The following is a 20,805-nucleotide window of genomic DNA, read 5'->3' on the forward strand; positions in this document are numbered from 1 at the left end:
TGACTATGAGCCACCAATGTGATGTGGCTGTGAAAAAAGCTAATACCTTGCCTGATGCATCCAAGGACTGTATTTCCAGTGCAGATAGGGAGGTGTTAGTACCGTTATACAAGGCACTGGTGAGACATCTGCAATACTGTGTGCAGTTCTGGTCCCCACTGTTTAAGAAAGATGAATTCGAACAGGAACAGGTGCAGAGAAGGGCTCCAAGGGTGATCCGAGGAATGGAAAACCTGCCTTATGAGAGGAGACTCAAAGAGCTTGGCTTGTTTAGCCTAACCAAAAGAAGGTTGAGGGGAGATATGATTGCTCTCTATAAATACCTCAGAGGGACAAATACCAGGTAGGGAGAGGAATTATTTAAGTTCATTGCCAATGTGGACACAAGAACTAATGGATATAAACTGGCCACCAGGTAGTTTAGACTTGAAATTAGATGCAGGTTTCTAACCATCAGAGGAGTGAAGTGCTGCAATAGCCTTCCAAGGGGTGCAGTGGGGTAAAAAAACTTAGCTGGCTTCAAAACTGAGCTTGATAAATGTATGGAGGGAATGGTATGATGGGACAGTGGCTAGTGAGTCTTGCCCACGTGCTCAGGGTTTAACTGATCGCCATATTTGGGGTCGGGAAGGAATTTTCCCCCACGGCAGATTGGCAAAGGCTCTGGGGTTTTTCACCTTCCTCTGCAGCATGGGGCATGACTCACTTGCTGTTGGATTCTCTGTACTTGAAGTCTTTAAACCATGATTTGAGGACATTAATAACTCAGTCATAGGTTAGGGCCTATTACAGAAGGGGGTGAGTGAGGTTCTGTGGCCTGCGTTGTGCAGGAGGTCAGACTAGATGATCATATTGGTCCCTTCAAACCTTAATGTCTATGAAAGCCCAGTGAGAGGGTTGATGCTCCCTCGTAGGGGGATATGATCAATAGGCAGGGCCCCCCAGGGGTGGGGAGAGCTGGTCCCCTGAGAACCTGAGCCCCCCATTCCTCCTTCCCTGCCGCTGGGACCAGCTGCCCCAGCACAGCCATAGGATTCTGGCTAGATCCTGCCCAATGCTGGAGCCAAGTCTGAGCCAGGCAAGCTCGTCTGGTATCCAAACTCCCCAGGGTCTGGGACGGCTCCTTGCTGGGGTTTGGTTCAGGCCCAGACCTCCCACGCCTTGTGGCAGCCTTTGCCACTCCCCATGCCCTTCTGTGGAGAAAGCCAGGCTCTGCTCCCTCTGCCCGGACGCTGGGGGCTCCCTGGCATCAGTCTCTGTGGGTGGGGGGCTCCCCTTGTGCTGACCCTGGCCGGACCCATCCCAGAGCCCGGGTTGGTTCTCTGGAGTGGGGGAACCGCTCGGGCTTAGATGATCCAGGCTCAATGGGAACGGCCATGTGACCCCTCCCCGGCGAAGGCCAGAGCTGCAGGCGGCTGCTCCGGTGACCTGGCCCGGTCCCTGCTCTATGCGCCAGGGCCAGGCAGCTCCAGACCTCGGCTCATTCAGTGATTGGGGAATTGGCAGGCGAAGCAGGGTTATCCCTCGGCTGTGGGAGGGGGGACACGAGCCGAGCCCATCTCTCCAGGCACGGCCCCCGCGCTGTGGAAATGGACCTGGCTCTGTGATGCCATAGCCCCCCCAGCATATGCCATCTTGGGGTACAGGAGGACTTGAGGGGCACATGCCAGTGGGGGATGGGCTTTCCTATGGGGGGGCCAAGGGGACTGGGTTGGGGGCACTCATTGCAGGAGGGGAGGGTCTTGCTCCTCCACACCTTGGCTGCCCAGTCTCCCTCCCCTGGCACCACCATCCAGCTCCAATATTGACTTGGAGGCCAGGCCCACCCGCTCAGCGTGGGGCCCCTGGGTGCCCCTGCTCCCCTCCACCGAGTGCTGTGCACACCGGCAACCCCCATGTCAGGATGTTCAGCTACCACCCTTTCCGCCCCCTCCCCGGTCCCACTAACTGCTGCAATGCCAGCTGCTGTTTCTACCTGCGCTGGGCTGACCTGGACACGCTCTCAGCCCAGCGCCCCGGGAGCCTTGCCCGTCCAGCCCCGCTCGGCGGCCATTTGGGAGCTGGCAGGGAAGCTCTGCTAAGGGCAGCAGACATCCCTGCCTGTGCCCCCCTATCCCCTTTATTAGGAGCTGGGGGACGCCTGGCCAAGCAGCGGGGAGTGCTGGCAGGGGTATAAAACTCGCAGCACCCTTCAGCCCCAGCCTCGCCCTGCAGGGAGAGGAGAGTGCTGCTGGGCATAACCCGGCCCGAGCCGGGCCTTTGACCTCCATGCCCTTTCCTGGGGCTTTACAGGCCCTTATTGGGCTGCTGCAGTTATACGGTTCGGCAGCGACACTCGGACCTCAGGGGTTCGGGAGCCCAAATCAGTGATCTCATTGCCCAAAAGAGCCCCAGCCGTGTGCATTCATTGGTTCATTTACTGTTTTATTTATTCTCACAGCAGACCGGCTGGCCAAGTATTACTATTTTAGCAACTACAGCTGGCGACTCACCGAGCAGCAAAAGGGTCCCGATCAGTTAGTAACTTAGACAAGTTAATAATTCAGTCACCCCAGTGTTTTAATATTGTGCTGCGAGGAGCCGCAGGCGGCGCAGTAAAGAGCCACATGCGGCTGCATGTCGCCGCGTTACGACCTCTGTGAATTCGTTAGTCTCAAGAAGGAAAATAAGTATTTTTGATGCAGCAAAAGGTTGGAGTTTAGGGACTGGAGAAGTTTGTTACTTGCCTAAAAGGCTGCTGCATTCCTCTTGTTGTGCTAGGATGCATGCTCAGAATGCAGTGAGTAGGGCAGTTGTGGTTGTGTGAATATATACACACCTGCCCCCTGACTGTCAGCACACCGGTCAGCTGCAGCCCAGCAGGGAGAGGAGAGAGAGAGCTCTCGGAGGTAACCCAGACTGAGCTGCGGGGTACAGCTCCATATAATTGTCTGTAATTTTACAGACACGCAAGGGGTGGAGCGTGCAGGCGACACCATAAAGGAGGAATCGCAGAGCAGAGGCCAAATGACAGCTACGGAGACCGAAGACAGCTACGGTCGTTGTCACATTCTCTTTGCAGACTTATTTGAAGTGGTGGCTGTGCTCAACCATGCAGATGCTGAAACAATCGGTGATGTCGTGCAACAAAATGTTTTAGGCAATTGTCAGGATAATACCCAGCGTGAGCCTACGTGAAAGCGGACGATCGCTGCTTGTCAGAAGGCCTGAGCTCTGTATTTCTTTTGTAGGGCATTATTAATATAGAGAGCCATTTGGGGGTTAGGCCCTGTGTTATATTCCTCATTTTAAAGGAAAATCACAAATCTCCCGTTTGTGTGGTTAGTCTAGCTAGGGCGCATGGTAACTGCTGGGTTGTAATGGTTTATCCGCAGCGTGTTATTAGTCAAAAGGAATTTGGAATTACTAAACGAGCATGTCTGTAATTGTCTCATGGTACACACTGGACACGGGTGGCGTGGGAACCCCCCGTTCAGGAAGGCTAGCCCATGGCCATATCCCTTCCACCTCAGGCCACCCCCCTTCTGCCCCTCCCTCCCCGGAGCCCCAAGTCTTCTACTGTGGCTGGAGGAGCCCCACTCCAGTTGGGCCCGAGGCCCAGCTGTTCAGCCGGCCCCAGCCCTGGGCAACCTGAGCATGAGGTAGCCCCAGTGCCGGTCGGTTGTGGCCCCGGAGCACTGGGTCCCAGAGCACAGGCCAGGTGTCCCCAGCCCCGGAGCACTGGCCGGGCGGCACCAAGTGCTGGCCCTAGATGCACCAAGTCCCAGACCAGCGGCTGGCCCGCGCTAACCCCCGCCCGCTTCGGGGGAGAGGCTGAGCAAGGGCTGGAAAAGCTGCTGCAGCACCCGCCTGCCTGGGCGGGGGCCATGGGGGAAGAGTGGGGTGCAGCAGTGGGGGGGGGGGCACACCTGGCTGTTTTGGAAGGCTAAGCCTTCCCAGGCTGCCCTAAGGAGGAAAAGTAAGTGAATCCTGTGACGGTTTCCACTGTTAGTGCTTAGAAGGTTCCTACAGAAAATCCAGCTGCAGTCCCCTGCAAGGCCAGGAATTCATGGGCTGTGCAAACACTTTGCAGAGAGAGAAACCCTGTAGCACAGAATTGGTAAGTGAATTGACTGACCTGCCCCCTACATAGGTTACATTCACAGGGCCATCCATCAGGGCCTAGGCGTGGGGCCGTCTGCATGCAACGGGGCCCCTTGCTGGGCCTCCCTGTTCTGACAGTCCCTGTGTGCGGTGCAGGTCGCTCTGAGCCTGGCACCAGGTCAGATGCTGGCTGTGGCCAGGGCTTAATTTGTGCCAGAGCTTGGCAGTTCATAGCCCTAGCACCTCAGGGCTGGCCGCGGGGGTATGAAAGTAAACAAATTACTTGAGCCCTGGCACCTCTTTCATGCCAAATGAAGCCCTGGCTGTGGCTGTCTCGTGCAGGGGCTGAATCTGTGATTTTTCCCCCCCCAGCACCCGGGAGGCACTGGAGGCTGTTGGGTCAAAAGCACAATGGGGGTGGCGGAAGCTGACGACTCAGAAGCGACCTTGTGATGTTTTGAATGATTTATTTTTACAAAAGGGAGCCTGGAACAGCAGCTCTTGGTGGGGGGAGGCGGGCGGGAGAACTCCAAGGAGTCCAGGGAAGTTGAAGCAGAAAGAGCTTGAACCCAGGATGGTTTTGGGGCGGGAGAGAAAAAAGAGCAGGTGGCAGCTTCCACCTCCCCGGGGCTAAACAGGCAGCAGTGGAAATGGCTACTGGAGTCCTGAAGGGAGGAGACCACCCAGTGTTGGGGGAGAGAAACCAGTAAAGACCAAGGCAGCAACCGGCCCCAGAAAAGAAGGGACACAGTGGGTGGGGAACCAGTGGCTGGGGACCGGTCATCAGAGGGCTGCCCGGGGCAGAGCTCAAAGGGAGAAAGACCAGTTCAGGAGGGATAGAAAAGACAGAGATAGCAGGGATAGCCACAGAAGGGACAGTGCCTAGGAAGAGGCAAGACAATAGTATAAGGGGAAAAGAGGAAAAGGTTAAAGGAAGAACAGTACCGTTGAACAAGAGGAAAAAATAACTAGAATTTCTAAGCAATTATTAGAAAAACCTGGCTGGTAACATTAGGGGAGCAACGGCCTCGTGTGGGGAGGCTGATGTAGAGCTCCAAAGGTGTGTGGGAGGGAACGAAGGAGAAACAAAGACCCAAACGTCATCGGGAAGCCCCGTCCCCATCTCAGGTCTGGAAAATGACAGCAGCCCTCAGCCTTGTCTCTGGGGAGATGCTCAGGCCCGTTGGCCCAGGCTGTGGGAGTCTCTTTTCTGGAGGGTCAGTAGCACTCTCCGCTCTTCTGAAATACACCGATTCTCAAGTCTAGCTGGGCCGGGCAGCTAGCTTTTCCCATTTTAGCCCAGTTTGCTGCCCCCAACAGAGCCTCGGAATAAGGTTGTTTTGGTTTGTTTTGTTTTTAAATCAAACATCTCTGTAGTGACAAGTTCTCCCCTGTCGGGTCCCATGCGGGCCGGATAAAGCACAACAACCAATATGATTGCAAGCTAAATCGTTTATTCCATGTTTTTCATCGGCTCATATACTTTTCCAATAACCTAACAGACAATGATCACGCAATTGCTGACTGGCTATTATACAATTTCACATGCTCAGCACGGGAACAGCTTACATTTCATTGGTTGCCTTTTATCTTACATAACTCCCTTACTTCTTTTTAGCTAGTGGATGGCGGCCAAGTCCCCGAAACTTGCCGCCAGTGTGGCGCCTGACCGAAAGAGGCTGGCTTCCAGCTTCCTTGTTCGCAGCCTTATTTGACCCGATGTCCATCAGGCCTGCTGTAAACATCTACTTCTGCAGCCATTAGGTCAGTATATGGATGATACGCTCCCACAGCTCCCCCCTTTCTTTTAAATATGCGCTCAACAAAACGTTCCAGGCTATCTTGTAACAAATGAATAAGACAGGGGGCACAAATGAGGAAAAGGAGAACAATTCCAACAATAATAATTCCCGTGTGAAGAAGCGAAACAAGCCACGAGGGCCAACCAAAGCTGCTAAGCCACTCCCATAAGGGGTTATGATTTCGTGTGATTTTATGCATATTATCCGCAAGACGTTGCAATAAAGCATGAACAGAATGTGAATGATCCGACAAATTCATACAACACATACCTTCAAAATCCTCACAACCATGTCCCTGTGCCAATAAAAGGAAATCAATAGCCGCCCGATTTTGCAGTACAGCATGCCGTATGCTGTCTACATCCTGCAAAAGGGCGCTAATCAGTTCCGAAGTCAAATTAAACTGTTTAATACTCCAACAGGCTAATTTTTCCAAATTTCGTAAAGCATTAGCAGCAGCCACTCCAGGGGCCAGAAAGGCAGCAAATATTTTTGTAGGGGTATCCCAAAACCCGATGGTATTCTGGCAGTCCGGTGTAAACGTCTGAATACTACGTTTAATGCGATCGTCTGGCCGGTGCTGCAGTTGCAGTTTCGATGGGGCATATAAGGTGAGTTTACCCACATAACAAGGCTCCCCCAAGGGATAGCTAGGAACCCCCTGCCAGGCTCGATCCACACAGATCAAAAAATACCCAGCGGGCAAGGCTTTAGGCGTGCCGTTATTCCAGATGCCATACTTTTTTAATTGTATGCCTATGTTGGACCCACCAGGTTGGCAAAAGTTCCCTCTCACAAAATCAACAAGTGATGTCATATTTTGCATCCCTGCAAACAGACCTAGACTCATATTCCAACCGAATTGGGAATAAAGCACAGGCTGTTGCCCACCAAATGCAACACATCCCAATGATACATTACGAGAACTATTTGTAGTACCTGGTAGTGACCCCAAGAGCTCCAATTCCTGCAGGGGGAAAGGGGGTGACGTGTTTAACTGATTTAGCAGGTGTGCCTGTAAGAGATTCCAAGCAAGACCAGGGCATTGGTCACCCGGGTCTCCGCCACGCTCACCATATAGGGCGTGGCAGGTGGCATTGTTGTAATTGTTTGTTTACTATCCTTGGCAGGACAGTCCCTCTTCATATGCCCAGGTTTTCCGCAGGCAAAACATAGACCGGACGGTCTTCCAGGTCCCCTGCTCCTTTGGCCCTGCTTGATCAATGGTTTCAGGGCCACAGCCAACGCATTAGCATGTGCTTTAGCATGGACCAAGGCTTTATCTGTCTCCTCGAACATAGATGCTCTGTTGCATGCCTCAATCATCTCCGTTAATGACGCAGTCTTGGGCAAGGTGGCCAATATGCGACGGCAAACTGGGTTGGCATTCTGAATCGCTAAATCCAGTCCAACAGCGGCTTTAGCCTCCGGTGTCAGATTGGGCGATCTATCGATAGCTTCTCGGAGCCGATCCAGGAAGGTAGAGTATGGTTCTGAGAGGCCCTGTGTAATTTTAGCATATGGCGGGGTTGGTTTTCCTATCTGAGGCACCTCCTTGAAAGCAGCTAAAGCCAGCGCTTGAGACTGTTGTAAGATCCGAGGGTCAAGTCGAGCCTGCACCTGTGGGTCTGCGAAGGGGCCAGTCCCCATCAGCATGTCGCGCGTTGTAACTCTTCGCGGGTCCCCTTGTGGTAGATCTAGGTTCGTTACCAAGGCAACCTCAACTCGTTTTACCCAACTGTCTTTCCAAAGCAATTTTTGAGTGGGTGTAAGAAGCATATCAGCGAATTTATTTGCATCGTATGGACACATGACCTGTCCCGTAAAGACCTGTTCGACTAATGACTGCACGTACGAATTGTCGAGACCATAAGCCATAATAGACTTTTGCGCTTCCCGAATTAATTTCCAATCCAAGGGCACCCTCTGTCGTCGATTGGGATGGTTAGGATCAGGTGTCAATACAGGGTAAGCTCCGGGCAAGAATTGTCCCTCTATCAAGGCTTCCTTTATTATTCCCTGCCATCGACGCACCGGGTCCGGAGGATCGGTGTCCGCCGGTCCAGATGAGTATGCGGGTGGGGTTGATTCAGTCTGATGATGTTGGTCCCAAAGCTTCTGTTGCTCCACCCATTGCCGATACCTCTGTTCAAGCTCTCGATCAGAAGAGCGAGCTACATCCCTTAATGCATCCAGTGTATGAGATCGTGCATTCTTGTCCTTATCGTCAGCTAGATGACACAGCTTGTCTAGCATATCTTGTAGTTGCTGGCCCTGTCGCCGCATTTCCTCATGAAACTCATTAGCTTGAGTAAGCTCACTCAAATCTGGGTACAGGCGCTCCGTCTTTCTAACGGGGGACTCATCGCCTACTGCACCAATGTCCATGGGACCTGTAGGCGGGTCCAGCTCATCATCAGGCAGGGGAAACGCGCTGGGATCAAGTTCGGGCGGCAGAGGAAAGGAGTTGGGATCAAGTTTGGGCGCAGGGGCACTCGGCGCTATAGGTATTACAGTCTCTGTCCCGCCGAAAAACTCCCTTGCCCCAACTGGCAACACATGAGGCGTCTCGGTCCGTACTTGAAATATTTCCCTCACCGCTGCTTGTACCCCTGCTTCAGCCGCAAGGTTTTCTACCATTCTCTTTGCTTTATTCCATATCTGACTTAAGGCGAAGGCTTCCTTATTGCCGGTGGCCACCGATTCCCACAGATCGGAGCCCAGGCGCTCCCAGACAGTCTTATCAAATACATTACTTGGTTTTACAAAGAATCCCCTTCTCTGTCCCCACTTCAGCAATCGAGACAAAGTTTCCGGGGACAGTTTCTCTCCCTGCTTCTCTGCAATTCGCATCAAAAATTCATGCACAGTCCTTTCTTCCGCTGATGCAGCGTTACCCATTGTAAATTAAGTAGCCGCTCACCTGTGAGCTCAGACACGTCTCTCTCGGACGACCAGGAGCTGACTCCACTGCAGTACCTCCTGCTGCGGCTACGATCCCCGCTTTGTCATTTCCCGACGCACAATTCAATCTTTTCAGATCAAATCACGTCGAGGTCACCATTTGTCGGGTCCCATGCGGGCCGGATAAAGCACAACAACCAATATGATTGCAAGCTAAATCGTTTATTCCATGTTTTTCATCGGCTCATATACTTTTCCAATAACCTAACAGACAATGATCACGCAATTGCTGACTGGCTATTATACAATTTCACATGCTCAGCACGGGAACAGCTTACATTTCATTGGTTGCCTTTTATCTTACATAACTCCCTTATTTATGACCTTGTGTACTTCTTTTTAGCTAGTGGATGGCGGCCAAGTCCCCGATGTGGTGCCTGACCGAAAGTGGCTGGCTTCCAGCTTTCTTGTTCGCAGCCTTATTTGACCCGATGTCCATCAGGCCTGCTGTAAACATCTACTTCTGCAGCCATTAGGTCAGTATATGGATGATACACTCCCACACTCCCCCAAAAGTGAAGCAAAGACAGGCTCTGGGTTGGTTTTTTTTTTTTTTGGTTTTTTTTTTATTAAATGGCTGAAAAATGGCTCCTTTGCAACTGTTTTGCCAAATGTCCAGTGAAATCCCCTGGCACCAAAGACTATTATACACAAGTAGTTTCTTTTTACGCTATTGCCGATAAGCTTGAGCTGGTTCTCTGGTGAGGAGGAAAAAACTTGGAGGTGGATTAGTTGCTATTCATTATCCAGCCCTTGGTAAAATGACTCCTCCTGCATTCCTTTGCCCTGGGGAATGCTGTTGTCCTAACGGGGTAGGCCAGGAACTGAGACAGTAAGTGACATTCCCACAGTTACTATAGATTTGAATTGCCCTGACCAAGACCAGGGACACATTGTGCTAGGGGCTGACAACACAGATCTCAAGCTGGCTGAGAGGTACAGTCTGTGCGCTGAAGGGTTAAGACCCAGAACAATGTTAGCCCTCTCTGCAACTGCCTCCCATTGTCACCTCATGTTCAATTTGTGAGCCACTAGCACCCCCCAGCGCCTTTTCAGCAATTATCCCGTTATTTGATTTTTTTTTCCCTTCCTAAGTGTAGTACTTGGCACTTGTCTTTATTGAAGTTCAGCTTGTTGGTTTCAGACCAATTCTCCAATTTGTGGAGGTTGTTCTGAATTCCAGTCCTGTCTCCCAGCCTGCTTGCCACCCCTCTGAACTTTGTGTCAGCAGCAAATTTTATAAGTGCATGTTCCACTCTGTTGTCCAACTTATTAATGAAAATGCTGACTAGTACCCAACTCAGGACTGACCCTGCAGCACCCCACTAGATACACCCTCCCAGTTTGGCAGCAAACTGTTGATAAATCCTCTTTGAACACAGTCTTTCAACCAGCAGGTGGTCCATGTTCCCACTTTTTGTAGGTTTCCTTTTTGATTTTCAGGTCATTAAAGAGCTCCTTCTGCAGCCATATTGCCTCTCACTAGTCTTCCTAGCTGTGCTTTTCATCAGGATAGCTTGCAAGGAGGTAAAAGACGTGGGGACAGATTATTTATTATTGCTAATATTATTTATTACCTGTATTATAGTACTGCCTAGGAATCCAGCCATGGACCAGGCGCCTACTGTTCTGGGTGCTGTACGTTATTTATTAGGTGTATTTCCTAGGAGCTCCAGCCATGAAGCAGGGCCCCATTGCGCTAGGTGCTGTACAAATACAGAACAGACAATCTCCCCTCCCCCCAAAAGCTGCAGTCTCATCACCCTCTGAGATCACCCTGGCTATTTCAGGATAGGAAGAAACCCTGCGGTCTTTGGTAAAACCACTCCTCCTGCGTCCCCTCAGCTGGCCCCGAGGGCCGAGGTAGGCTAGGAACAGCATGTGTAAGTGACTGGCCCATGGTAATGGCTAGCGTTGTCGGTTTAGATTGCAGTGGAATCGAGATGCGCCGACCAAGATAAGGGAGCCATTGTGCTGGGTGCAGGCCAGAGGCACTGAGCGCCAGTCCCCACCTGAAAGGTTAATGGTCTCACTAGACAAGGCAAAGGGTGGGAGGGGAAATGGAGATCCAGCCAGAGGAAGGATCTGCCCTGGGCTTTGCAGCAGGTGGCTGGCTGAGCTGGGCATGGATCCAAGTCTGCAGTGTCCCAGGGGAGTCCACGGCTGCGTGGCCATGCCGCCCCCTTGAAGGCGGGAGAGGGAGAAGAGGAGCACGCCTGGAGACCCCCACTTTTGCAGGCCAAGCCTGGGGAATGCCAAGATATCCTGCTGCCGGGCTGCCCACTCCATCCCTGCTGGCGGGGAGCGATTGGCTCAGACCTGCTGGGTGTGAGAAGCCCCGCGCAGGGAGGCAGGTGTCCTGGCGGTGTGAAGGCCAGGAGTGCGGCGGGCTAGATAAGGCTGGGAAAGGCAGCTGCTTCCGACAGCAGTCGGGGGGGAGAAGAGTTTAGCGGTGCCTTGGCAAGTTGGCACAGGAAGCAGGAGGGGCTGGGGTGACAGAGGCCTTTGTTCTGCGGTGGAAAGGAGGAAAGCCGCCCCCCACCCCCAACATCCCCCATCAGGCATCCTGGCCTAGCCCTGCAGAAATGAGCTGGCTGGTGGGGGCAGTGACATTTCCCCGCCTGGGTGCTATAGGGGCTGGGCAGAACGTGCCAACAGCTCCTGGGGTCTGGCCCCTGCCTGCCCCTGCCAGAGGTGTCGGACATGCACTGCCCGCTGGCACCCCATTGCACTGCATGCCATTAGAGGGGCTGTACTGCTAACCAGACGCCGCTTCTCTCCCAGCCTGGGAGGGAGCAACTAGCTTCCTGCAGAGAGAGCCCTACCCACCCAGACAAGTCCCTTCCCAGGGGCAGGCTGGGCCCTGGGACCGGGAGCGTGGAGCCCAGGAGCAGAGGGGAAATGCGGAGGAGGTTTGCTGGTAGAAGGCTAAGCATGGCTGGGCAGGATTCCTGGCGGTAGTTCAGGACCCGGGGCCTGAGAAGCGGCTGTTTGTGAAGCGTGGGAAGGGGACTGTATGTGGGGGGGGATGGCGTGGGGGGATGGGGAAAGGGGGAGACTAATAATATCTAGCTCTGGTGTCCTCTTTCTGTGGGGGGTGTTGGAGACCAATGGGTAGGAAAATCCCATTTTCCCCCTGGAAACAGCCCTGACTATGGCTCACACCCGCCTGTCCCCCCATGAGCTGGCCTGGAAAGCAAAGCAGCTGCCCTTCTTCTAAAAATAAATCCACTTTACAAAAGCAAAAAAGCGCCCTCCCTGCCTGCCAATAATCAATTGCGGTATCACAGGGCCATGTGTGCCTTGCCACGGGCGTTCCCACGGCCCCAGCCCCCTTACCAGCCCTGTTCCGACCCACGCTGGTGCAGGGGATAAAAGACCTGGAGCCGCATCCGCCCCGGCCAAACGCCTCAGCCTCGTTGCTCACATGGCTGGTTTGTGGCTGCTCGCCTGCCTGGCGCTCGTCAGTGTTGCTCATGGTAAGTGAGGACGGTGTGCCGGCCATTCGGTGATGGCCTAATCCGACACAGGATTTATGGAGACCCTGTGCGGGGACATGGCAGCACAGATTTTGCGGGTCAGGCTGGGAGTGGGAGAAATGCCCAGGGGCTGGCCCGTTAGTTGTGTCAAGGGGAGGCAGTGTTGCCTAATGGCTAGGGCACGGGCCTGGCATCCACGAGACCTGTGTTCTAATCCTGACTCTGCTGCTGGGTGACCCTGTTCTGTGCCTCAGTTTCCCCATCTACGAAATGGGACTAATGATACTGCCCTCCTTTGTAAAGGGCTTTGAGCGTGCCTGATTAAGAGCCCTTGAGTCTTGAATCTGCACTTGACGAGTTTCAGCAGGCCACTATTGCATTGGCCAAAATGCTGCATCAATTGCTGGAAGAGGCTTGTTTAGTTGTGGCCAAATTACAGTTTGGCTACTCCTTTGTTCCTCCTTCGGTGCCACAGTAGTCCTCAATGCCTTCTCTAAAATGTTGTGGGGTGTTGCAGTGGGCTGTTCAGCAGCTACTAAGTTCCGCACCAGAGCTGGCTGCATTTCAGCAGCAGGCCAAGCCACAATTAAGTTCTGCTGTCGCAGCGGCAGGAGCAGTGAGTACTGTAGCTAAGCTTGCTGCTCTCCCCACCTTGCCCTCAGTCCTGTGTGACCCTTGGAAACTCACTCGGGGGCGCTGGAACAGCCTATGTTTGGCTGGAACAGCAGGGGTAGCTGTGGCGCAGGGATGACTGGGCTTTGACAAGGGGACCCTGCTTGTAGTTGCTCTGCAGCTGCCAGTCAAGCCCCCCCCTGGCTCCCAGCTGACCCCTCCTCCCTCGGGCACAAGGCACAGGAAGCTCTGGGGCTGCCTAGCCATGCCCTTCTGGCCTTGGGCAGTGATCAGCGGCTCGTACCCACCCTGGCATGGAACCCTGTGTCGGCACTGACACCTGTGCTAAGTGGGGGTTGGTAATGCCACCATTCTGATGGGGTGAGGTTTGCCACCTAAACGAAAGGCCAGACTCGGTCAAACCAATCATGGGCTGTCCTGCTTTCTGACAGCGGCCAGGGCCAGATGCTTCAGTGAATGGCCAGAATGGGGCAATTATTGAGTGCACCAGCCCCTCGCCCAGTCCCAGCTTCTGGCAGGCAGCGGTTTAGGGCCATCCGGAGCATGGGGCTGCATCCCTGAGCATCTTGGCTACTAGTCCTTGATGGACCTACCCACCATGAACCTCTCTAGTGCTTTTTTGAACCCCCTTATAGTTGCCCTTCACTACATCCCCCGGTAACAAGGTCCACAGGTCGGCTGGGCGCTGTTTTCCTTGTTTTAAACCTGCCGCCTGTTCATTTCATGGGGTGACGCCCAGGCCCTGTGTTATGTGAATAACATGTCCCTCGTCACTTTCTCCACCCCAGCCATGATTTTATAGCCCTCCCTTAAGCGTCGCTTTTCCACAGTGACCAGTCCCAGTCTTTTTAATCTCTCCTCATACGGACGCTGGTCCATAGTCCTCATCCCTTTTGTGCCCTTCTCTAGCAGTCTGCCAATGCTGATGTATCTTTTTGGAGCTGGGTGGGTGTGTGTGTGAGAGAGAGAGAGAGAGAGACCAGAATGCCACGTAGGATTCAAGGTGTGGCCATCCCATGGGTTATGCAGTGGCGGTGTGATATTTTCTGTCTCATCAGCCTCTCCTAAAATGCTGGTAGCTTTTTTTGCCTGCCTCTGCACCGTGAGTGGATGGCTTCAGAGAACGAGCCACGGTGACTCCGAGCTCTCGTGCCTGAGTGGCCCAGTTACATTAGCCCCCAGCAGTGTGTACGTAGGCACTAAATGCACAAATGACGACTCAGGTGCCAGGCAGGCTGCCCGGGGGCCATGGCGCCCAGCCAGGGTCTCCAGGTTTTCGGTCCAAATCTGAAGACTCCCCAGTCTTGGACACCACGTAACAGAGACCTCCGTCTGCGCCCGGCTCTGGCAGCTGTTTCACCAGGCAGTGCCCATGCTCGCTGCAGGCTGGCACCGCGCTGGGGTTCTCTCTGGACATCCCCCAAGATGCCAGCGGTGAGGGCGTGGTGACCCTGCCTGACTCCTTTCCCCCCGCCAGGCTGCGGCGTCCCTGCCATCCAGCCCGTCGTCAGCGGCTATGCCCGCATTGTGAATGGTGAGGAGGCGGTGCCCGGATCCTGGCCCTGGCAGGTCTCCCTGCAGGTAATGAGGGCGGGAAAGTCTCTCCGGCAGCGCCAGGCACTCTAGCTACCCCCTTTACACCCCCCTCCCCCCGGTGGTGACCCCAACTCTTTCTGTGCTTAGCGCCACCGCCACGGCTCTGCCCCACACCCCCATCTCACAAGCACTCGTTCACCCAACTGCCCCATTTCAACTCCCTGCAGCCCAGACGCTGGGGGTGGGCTCCTGGGATGGCCGTAGGGCGACCAACTATCCTGAGTTTATAGGGACAGTCACGGTATTTGGGGGGCCTTGCCATAGATAGGAGCCTATCATGTCGTCTCCCCCCCTCTCGTGCCGATTTTTCACACTTACTTTCTGGTCCCCCTGAAGGGAGACTCGTGGGCTGTCCCTCCCCCACCCCATGGGGCGTTCTAGGGGGGTTAGGAGCCTGTGGCTGCTCCCCCCAAGCCCTGGTCCTTGTAGCTCCGGCGGTAGAAGCTCCTGCTGCTAGACGCAGATGTGCTGGGTTCGGGTCCTGCTGCCTGTGACCCTCTGGGGTGGCTGTGGGCAGTGCGTGGCTGAGGCCAAGGGCCGGTGCCTTCCTGGCTGCCCAGGGCCCCCCGTGAGCTGGGCACTGCTGTCGTTGTGGGCGTGAAGTGGCCCTCGCTGGCAGGGCACGGGGGGGGGCTAGGGGAGCCAGGGATGGGGCCTGACCATCTCCCCCCGGTTGGGACTTGCAGGAGACGAGCGGCTGGCACTTCTGCGGCGGCTCCCTGGTCAGCGAGCGCTGGGTGGTGACAGCCGCGCACTGTGGAGTGACGTGAGTGGGGACTGCCGTGGGGCGGGGCGGGAGGAAAGGGGGGGTAGAGCATCTGTCTAATGCCTTCTGCAGGGGGCAGTGGGGCAGCAGGGCGCTGCTAGGGCAGGGCCCCAGGCCAGGCGCCAGCCCCTGCTGTGCAGCTGTCACTTCCCCGCAGCGAGCTCGCTCCTAGCATGAATGCAATTACACCAGATCCCTGCCCCCAACACACCAAGGGACAGACCGTGCCCGGGCCGGCCAGGGCGCTGCCAGCGTGGACCGCCCAGCTGTGCGCAGGGCCAGAATCCCGCTGCGCTGGCGGACAGCCCCAGGGGGCCCCCCAGCCGAGCACCCCTGCCAGGGCACTAGAGACAGTCAGGAAGGCGCCCCGGATGCCCGGCCAAACGCGCCAGCTAAGGCTCACGGGCCCAGTGGGTGCCCACAGAGCCAGCAAGGAAGGGGGGGGTTGAGCCCAGCACACCGCCCGGGGCACTCTCCATAGCCACTCACTGCCCTCCCCTCTGGTCCAGGAGATCCAACGTGGTGGTGCTCGGGGAACACGACCGCAGCTCCTCCCAGGAGACCGTGCAGAGACTGGCCGTCCAGCAGGTGGGTGAGAGCACAGGCCAGCTGGGTGCTGCAGGTGGAGGGAGCCTGGCACAGACGCGGCCCCCATGGTGGGTGCCATGAGTGCCCCTTGTCCACCCCCCCGGGTGCTGTCTCCTTGCAGCACTGCCCCGCTGGCTGCGCTCCCCGGGGGGGGGGACGTGAAATGGGGCCCAGCTCGGAACACCTGTGAGAGCATATCTGCTCCCGGCCTGGGGGCATTGTGTCAGCACCAGAGCCAGTCAGGACAACAACCCCCCCCGCCCCCCCTCACCACCAGCCAGCACTGTGGTCCTGTCCCCCTGCCTGCTTGCAGCTGGCCACAGCCCCCTGGCGATCTGCTGCCCCTCGCCAGCCACCCCGGGAGCGCCCCATGCGTGCAGATCCGCTGCACCCACGCCCAGTGGTGCCCGGTGCCCTCCTGAGAGCCTGCCGTGCCTGGTGGCTGCCTGCCACATGCTGCCTGGTGGAGCTAAGGCCAGATGCAGAGGCTGGGGCTACCCTGGGCAGGTGATGTCTGCTGAGGTTGGTCACCCGTGGGTGCCCACGAGCGTGCCCACACGTAGGGCTGGGCGCTCAGGGACCGGTGTCTCTGCCGCAGGTCTTCACCCACCCACAGTATAACACCAACACCAATGCCAACGACATCGCCCTCATCAAGCTGGCCACCGCCGCTCAGCTGGGCCGCACCGTGGCCCCCGTGTGCCTGGCGGCTGCCGGGGAACAGTACCCAAGCGGCCTGCTCTGCGTCACCACCGGCTGGGGCAGGACCCGCTACAATGGTACGTCTGGGCCAGGGCCTGGGGGCACGGCGTCCTCTCCCTCACACACATGTGGTGAGGGTTGGGAGGGCAGGGAGCACCGGGCAGTCCCAGACGGGCCACTGCAGGGCAGTCAGCAGCCTTGTGCCTTAGTTTCCCCACATGTGAGAGGGGCCAGGAGAGGGGTTGAAGCCCCTTGTGGTGAGCAGAGGCAGGGGTCGGGTCCCCACAGCCGTCTCCCCTGTCACGGTGGTGCTGAGCTGTCAGCCCGCCAGGGTTCACACCCACATGGGCATCGCGGGTACGGTGGCAGCCCTGGTGCATAGGCACTCTCTAGCACTGGGGGGAGAGACGTCAGCCAGACGCTTGGCTCACACCCTGGCCCGCGGGACCGGTCTTGGGGGGATGCCACAGGTTGAGCCAATGGGGCATCGGCAGGGCTGGGCTGGTGCTGGCTCTGGGTGGGGCGGGATCGAGCGCCGAGGGCGGGGGTCACAGCCCCACAGAGCGAGCAAAGCACTGGCTGGCAGGCTAGCCCCCGTGAGCTCCGCCGTGCCAGGCTGCAGTGGAACACTGCACGGGCAGCCCCGGCTAGCTCACAACATATGGGCAGGGGAATGTAAGCTGGTTGGTGACAGGGCCGGCTCCCCTCAGGGCTAGCGCCCACCAGCATCTCCAGGGCCCGGCAAGGCTGGCAGGGAGGGGGCTATGCCGTGTGGGGTGCACACACGTTTCAGCCATGCAGCCGGCCCCACACGCTGTGTGGTGCTGCCCTGACCCTGCCCTCTCTGCCCCCCCCTCCCTTTCCAGCCCTCAGCACCCCGAGCAAATTGCAGCAGACGGCGCTGCCCCTGCTGACCAACGCCGCGTGCCAAAGCTACTGGGGCAGCAGCATCCTGGACTCGATGATCTGCGCGGGGGCAGCCGGCTCCTCCTCCTGCATGGTACAGCCCCACGCCAGGCCTGCCCCACTGCCGACCTCCACCCGCCCCCTGCCCGGGATCCCCGGGGGCCTCACACTCGCTCTGCGGCCTTGCAACGGGCTCGTGCTCCCTGGGCAGCAGCAGGCCCCGGTGGGGAGTGGGACCCTCACACCATGGCACAGGCCAACGGCGGGACCCACTGGGGTGCATTTCCCACAGCACAGGCTGGCCCAGCCAGGGCTGCTTGGCTAGAAGGGCTGCCCCTGTGGCCCAGGGACCATCTGGGGCTGGGTGGGAAGCAGGGGTGTGTGTGGGGGAGGCTTCCTGGGCCCCCCAGGGACATGGCAGGGGAGGAGGGGGTGGCTCTGCACACAGCTAGTACCCGACTTGCTGGGACATGCTGCTGGCAGCCTCCCAGGGTGCTGGACCCTGGGGTCATGGTCATAGACGATGAGAGTCGGAAGGGACCTCAGGAGGTCATCTAGTCCAACCCCCTGTTCCCCATGGTCCGGAGACAGCAGGCCGGGGAGGATATGCCAAGCCCAGGACAGGGCCAGCCGGTCCCGCCTCTGGCACCTAGGACAGGCTAGCCGCCGCAGACCGGAGGGGTTGGACCTGGCAAGGAGGGCACCTGTCAGCCCTGTGGGCTGGGCTTCTCCCCTGCGTGGCCCAGGGAGGAGAGATCCAGCCACATACGAGCGCCGGAGACCCTCTTTGGGGGATCCCCGGCGGGGGGGGGCGGGGTCAGGGCAGGGGCTGGCACTGGAGGTGTGGTGCCCAGCTCCGTCCTGGAAGCTGAGCCTGCTGCCGTCTGCTTCGCAGGGCGACTCCGGAGGCCCCCTGGTCTGCCAGGAGAGCGGCGTCTGGACCCTGGTGGGCATCGTGTCGTGGGGCAGCAGCCGCTGTGCCACCACTGTGCCAGCTGTCTATGGCCGCGTGAGCGTGCTCCGGGACTGGGTCGACAGCGTCATGGCGAGCAACTGAGGCAGCTGCACCCAGAGGCTCTGGGGCCGCAGCGTTGAGCCAGCCCGGCTCTGTGGCTTTCAAATAAAAATCTTCCACCGCATGATGCCTCTCTGGGCTCCTGCCTGTGCCAAGAGCAGCCGCTCACCATCCCCGTCTAAGCAGGGCCCCCCAAGCTGCAGCTGCCTTCATTTTCAATGCCCTATCCCCCTCCCAGCCAAGATATTGAGTTGACAGCAGCTGCACCCCCTCCCCCCCGACTGAGGTTTTGTGCCCCGGGGGGGGGCCAGCAGGTCAGCCAGGCTGTGGCTGCTGGCATGGAGCTGCTCCATGAGGGAAGGGCTCAGGCATGGCTGGTGAGCTGAGTTGGGCGGCCCAAGGTAGGAGGGGGGGGGCCAAGACCACCCCCCACTCTGCAGCAGGGGAAACACCATCCAGCTGAGTTGCACACCCCCCAGCCTGGCTTGGATTAGGAGGCCCCGGGCTGCCTGAGCCAACTCCAATGGGGTGGCCATGCCCAGATCTCTGGACTCCCTGCCTCCCAAGTGGACAGGCATGCAGGTTCCCCAGGTGGCATGTGGGTGGAGCTGTGGGGCGACTGATGGGTATGGTGCCCGCGCCAGGACCGGGCGAGACCTGGGCCAAGCCAAGGCCAGCCCTTGAAAGGCGACTGTCCCGCGGACTGTGAGTGAGGGGGTGATGCCAGCAGGCGGGGGGGCTCCAGGCTGGCCACATATTCCTGGTCCCCAGGAGAGGAGGGCTTGGCGGGGGCCAGCGGGGGCACCTAGGTCTTGGCTGCACTAGAGACTGGCCCCAGGCTCGACTCCTCCACCGCTCAGTGCAGCCGAGCCGTGCCCCTTTTGCAGTGTTGCCTCGGGGAGGGGAGCGGGGGAAGGCTATCCCCAGCACCCAGCCATGCCCTGCATGCTGGGGAATTTCACCCCCTCCCCCCACAGGCGTGGGGTAACTGAGGGGCAATGTGTGCCCATCCTGGCTCCCAGAGTGGCACGGCTCAGCCCGCCGTGTGTGGTCGTGAACATTGGTAGACCGGTCTACAGCGCCACGCTCACGGCTCCCCTGCCCCCTCCTCACGGGCCATGCCATGCACGGGCAGCTCTCTGTGGGCTGGGCATGGCCCCAGCCAGCTCCCACAGCCAGCTGCAGCCTGGGCGTCAGGGACTGCAGGCAGGATGGGCCCCAGGCTCGCCGCAGGATGCGGGGGTTGAATGCAGCACTGGCTCCAGCAGGCGGGAGCCCGGCCTGTGCGCCAGAGCGCAGCCTGGGCAGGGCGGGGGCACCCGTGGGTGCCTGGCTCAAGCCTGTGGTGCTCAGAGCCAGCTTGTGGGTAGCTCTCCCTGGCCATGGGCACGGCGGGGACAGGCACAGCTGGTGCCAGCCAGGCAGGGAGGGTTCGGGGCCACCTGCATCACTGGTGAGGTCCCAGAGACCTGGCCTCCTCAGCACCTCACTCATGCTGTGTGGTTTGACCCCCTCCCCAGCCCGAGTGGGGTTATGTCACAGGTCACCACTGGCTGGGGCAAGGCGGAGGGAGGGCGTGGGAACGATGGGAAAAGAGGTGTTTTGGGACTCTGGGACCCAGCTCCTTTGGGGGGGTTTCTGTGGAAGGGAAGGCACTTGCTGCCCCTGTTCCCCCTGCAGGGAGGCTGGGGGCTGCCAGCTGGGCAAATGTTTCCCGCAAATTCAGCCTTTCAACAGAATCTCCCCCCTCCCCCTGCAAACAAATGGTAGAAAATTTTCAACGAACATTTTTTTTTCATTTTCAAACAACTTTTTGGGGTGGGGGATGTTGCAAACAGCCTGCCCCCGTCTGTTAGACACATGTGGGCCAAGACAGATGATTGAGTCTGCTGCCTCCGTGGGGTTTACACCGTCCCCACAGCGAGCAGGGCTGGAGGAGCTGCTGGGGAAGGGACTGGGTCTCTCTAGCGGCCAAGATCGTTAGTATGACAGCTCTGTATTGGGGTAGTGGCTGGAGACCCGCTCAGGATCACAGCCCCACCGTGCAACATGATGGTGCCGACCCTACACTAAACCTTACTGTTAAAAGTAATTGTCACGTTAGTAACGATTGCCCGCTCTTCCAGAGTGCTTACCCTCACCCGAGCTCACAGCCCCATCCACAGGAGGCCAATCTCCTCCCCCTTTTACAGCTGGAGAAACTGAGGAAGAGACAGGGGGAAGTAACTTGCCAAAGGTCATGCAGCAGGCCAGGGACAGAGGCAGGAATGT

The 20,805-nt window shown here is 57.5% G+C and overlaps 1 protein-coding gene across 1 annotated transcript; it reads left to right on the forward strand.

Moving 5' to 3' along the window:
- The first annotated feature begins 12,276 nt into the window (after window positions 1–12,276).
- Window positions 12,277–18,651, forward strand: LOC137141307 (chymotrypsinogen B-like). Its single transcript, XM_067530145.1, has 7 exons — window positions 12,277–12,328; window positions 14,439–14,542; window positions 15,244–15,323; window positions 15,833–15,911; window positions 16,510–16,690; window positions 17,480–17,613; window positions 18,415–18,651. The coding sequence occupies exons 1-7, from the start codon at window positions 12,277–12,279 to the stop codon at window positions 18,574–18,576; spliced, it is 792 nt and encodes a 263-aa protein (XP_067386246.1). The 3' UTR covers window positions 18,577–18,651.
- The last annotated feature ends 2,154 nt before the right edge of the window (window positions 18,652–20,805 follow it).

The sequence above is a fragment of the Emydura macquarii genome, unplaced genomic scaffold (genome assembly GCF_026122565.2).
Source record: "Emydura macquarii macquarii isolate MOO-44397 ecotype Brisbane River unplaced genomic scaffold, CSIRO-AGI_Emac_v2 contig_3042, whole genome shotgun sequence".
In the NCBI taxonomy this organism is placed as follows: Eukaryota; Metazoa; Chordata; order Testudines; family Chelidae; genus Emydura; species Emydura macquarii.

What these genes read in the sequence shown, in the direction of transcription:
- LOC137141307 (XM_067530145.1), top strand. Translation starts at nt 12,277, where the DNA reads ATGGCTGGTTTGTGGCTGCTCGCCTGCCTGGCGCTCGTCAGTGTTGCT. An exon ending in GCTCGTCAGTGTTGCTCATG is followed by an intron (nt 12,329 to 14,438) that starts GTAAGTGAGGAC and finishes TCCCCCCGCCAG; the next exon opens with GCTGCGGCGTCCCTGCCATC. An exon ending in GCCGCGCACTGTGGAGTGAC is followed by an intron (nt 15,324 to 15,832) that starts GTGAGTGGGGAC and finishes CCTCTGGTCCAG; the next exon opens with GAGATCCAACGTGGTGGTGC.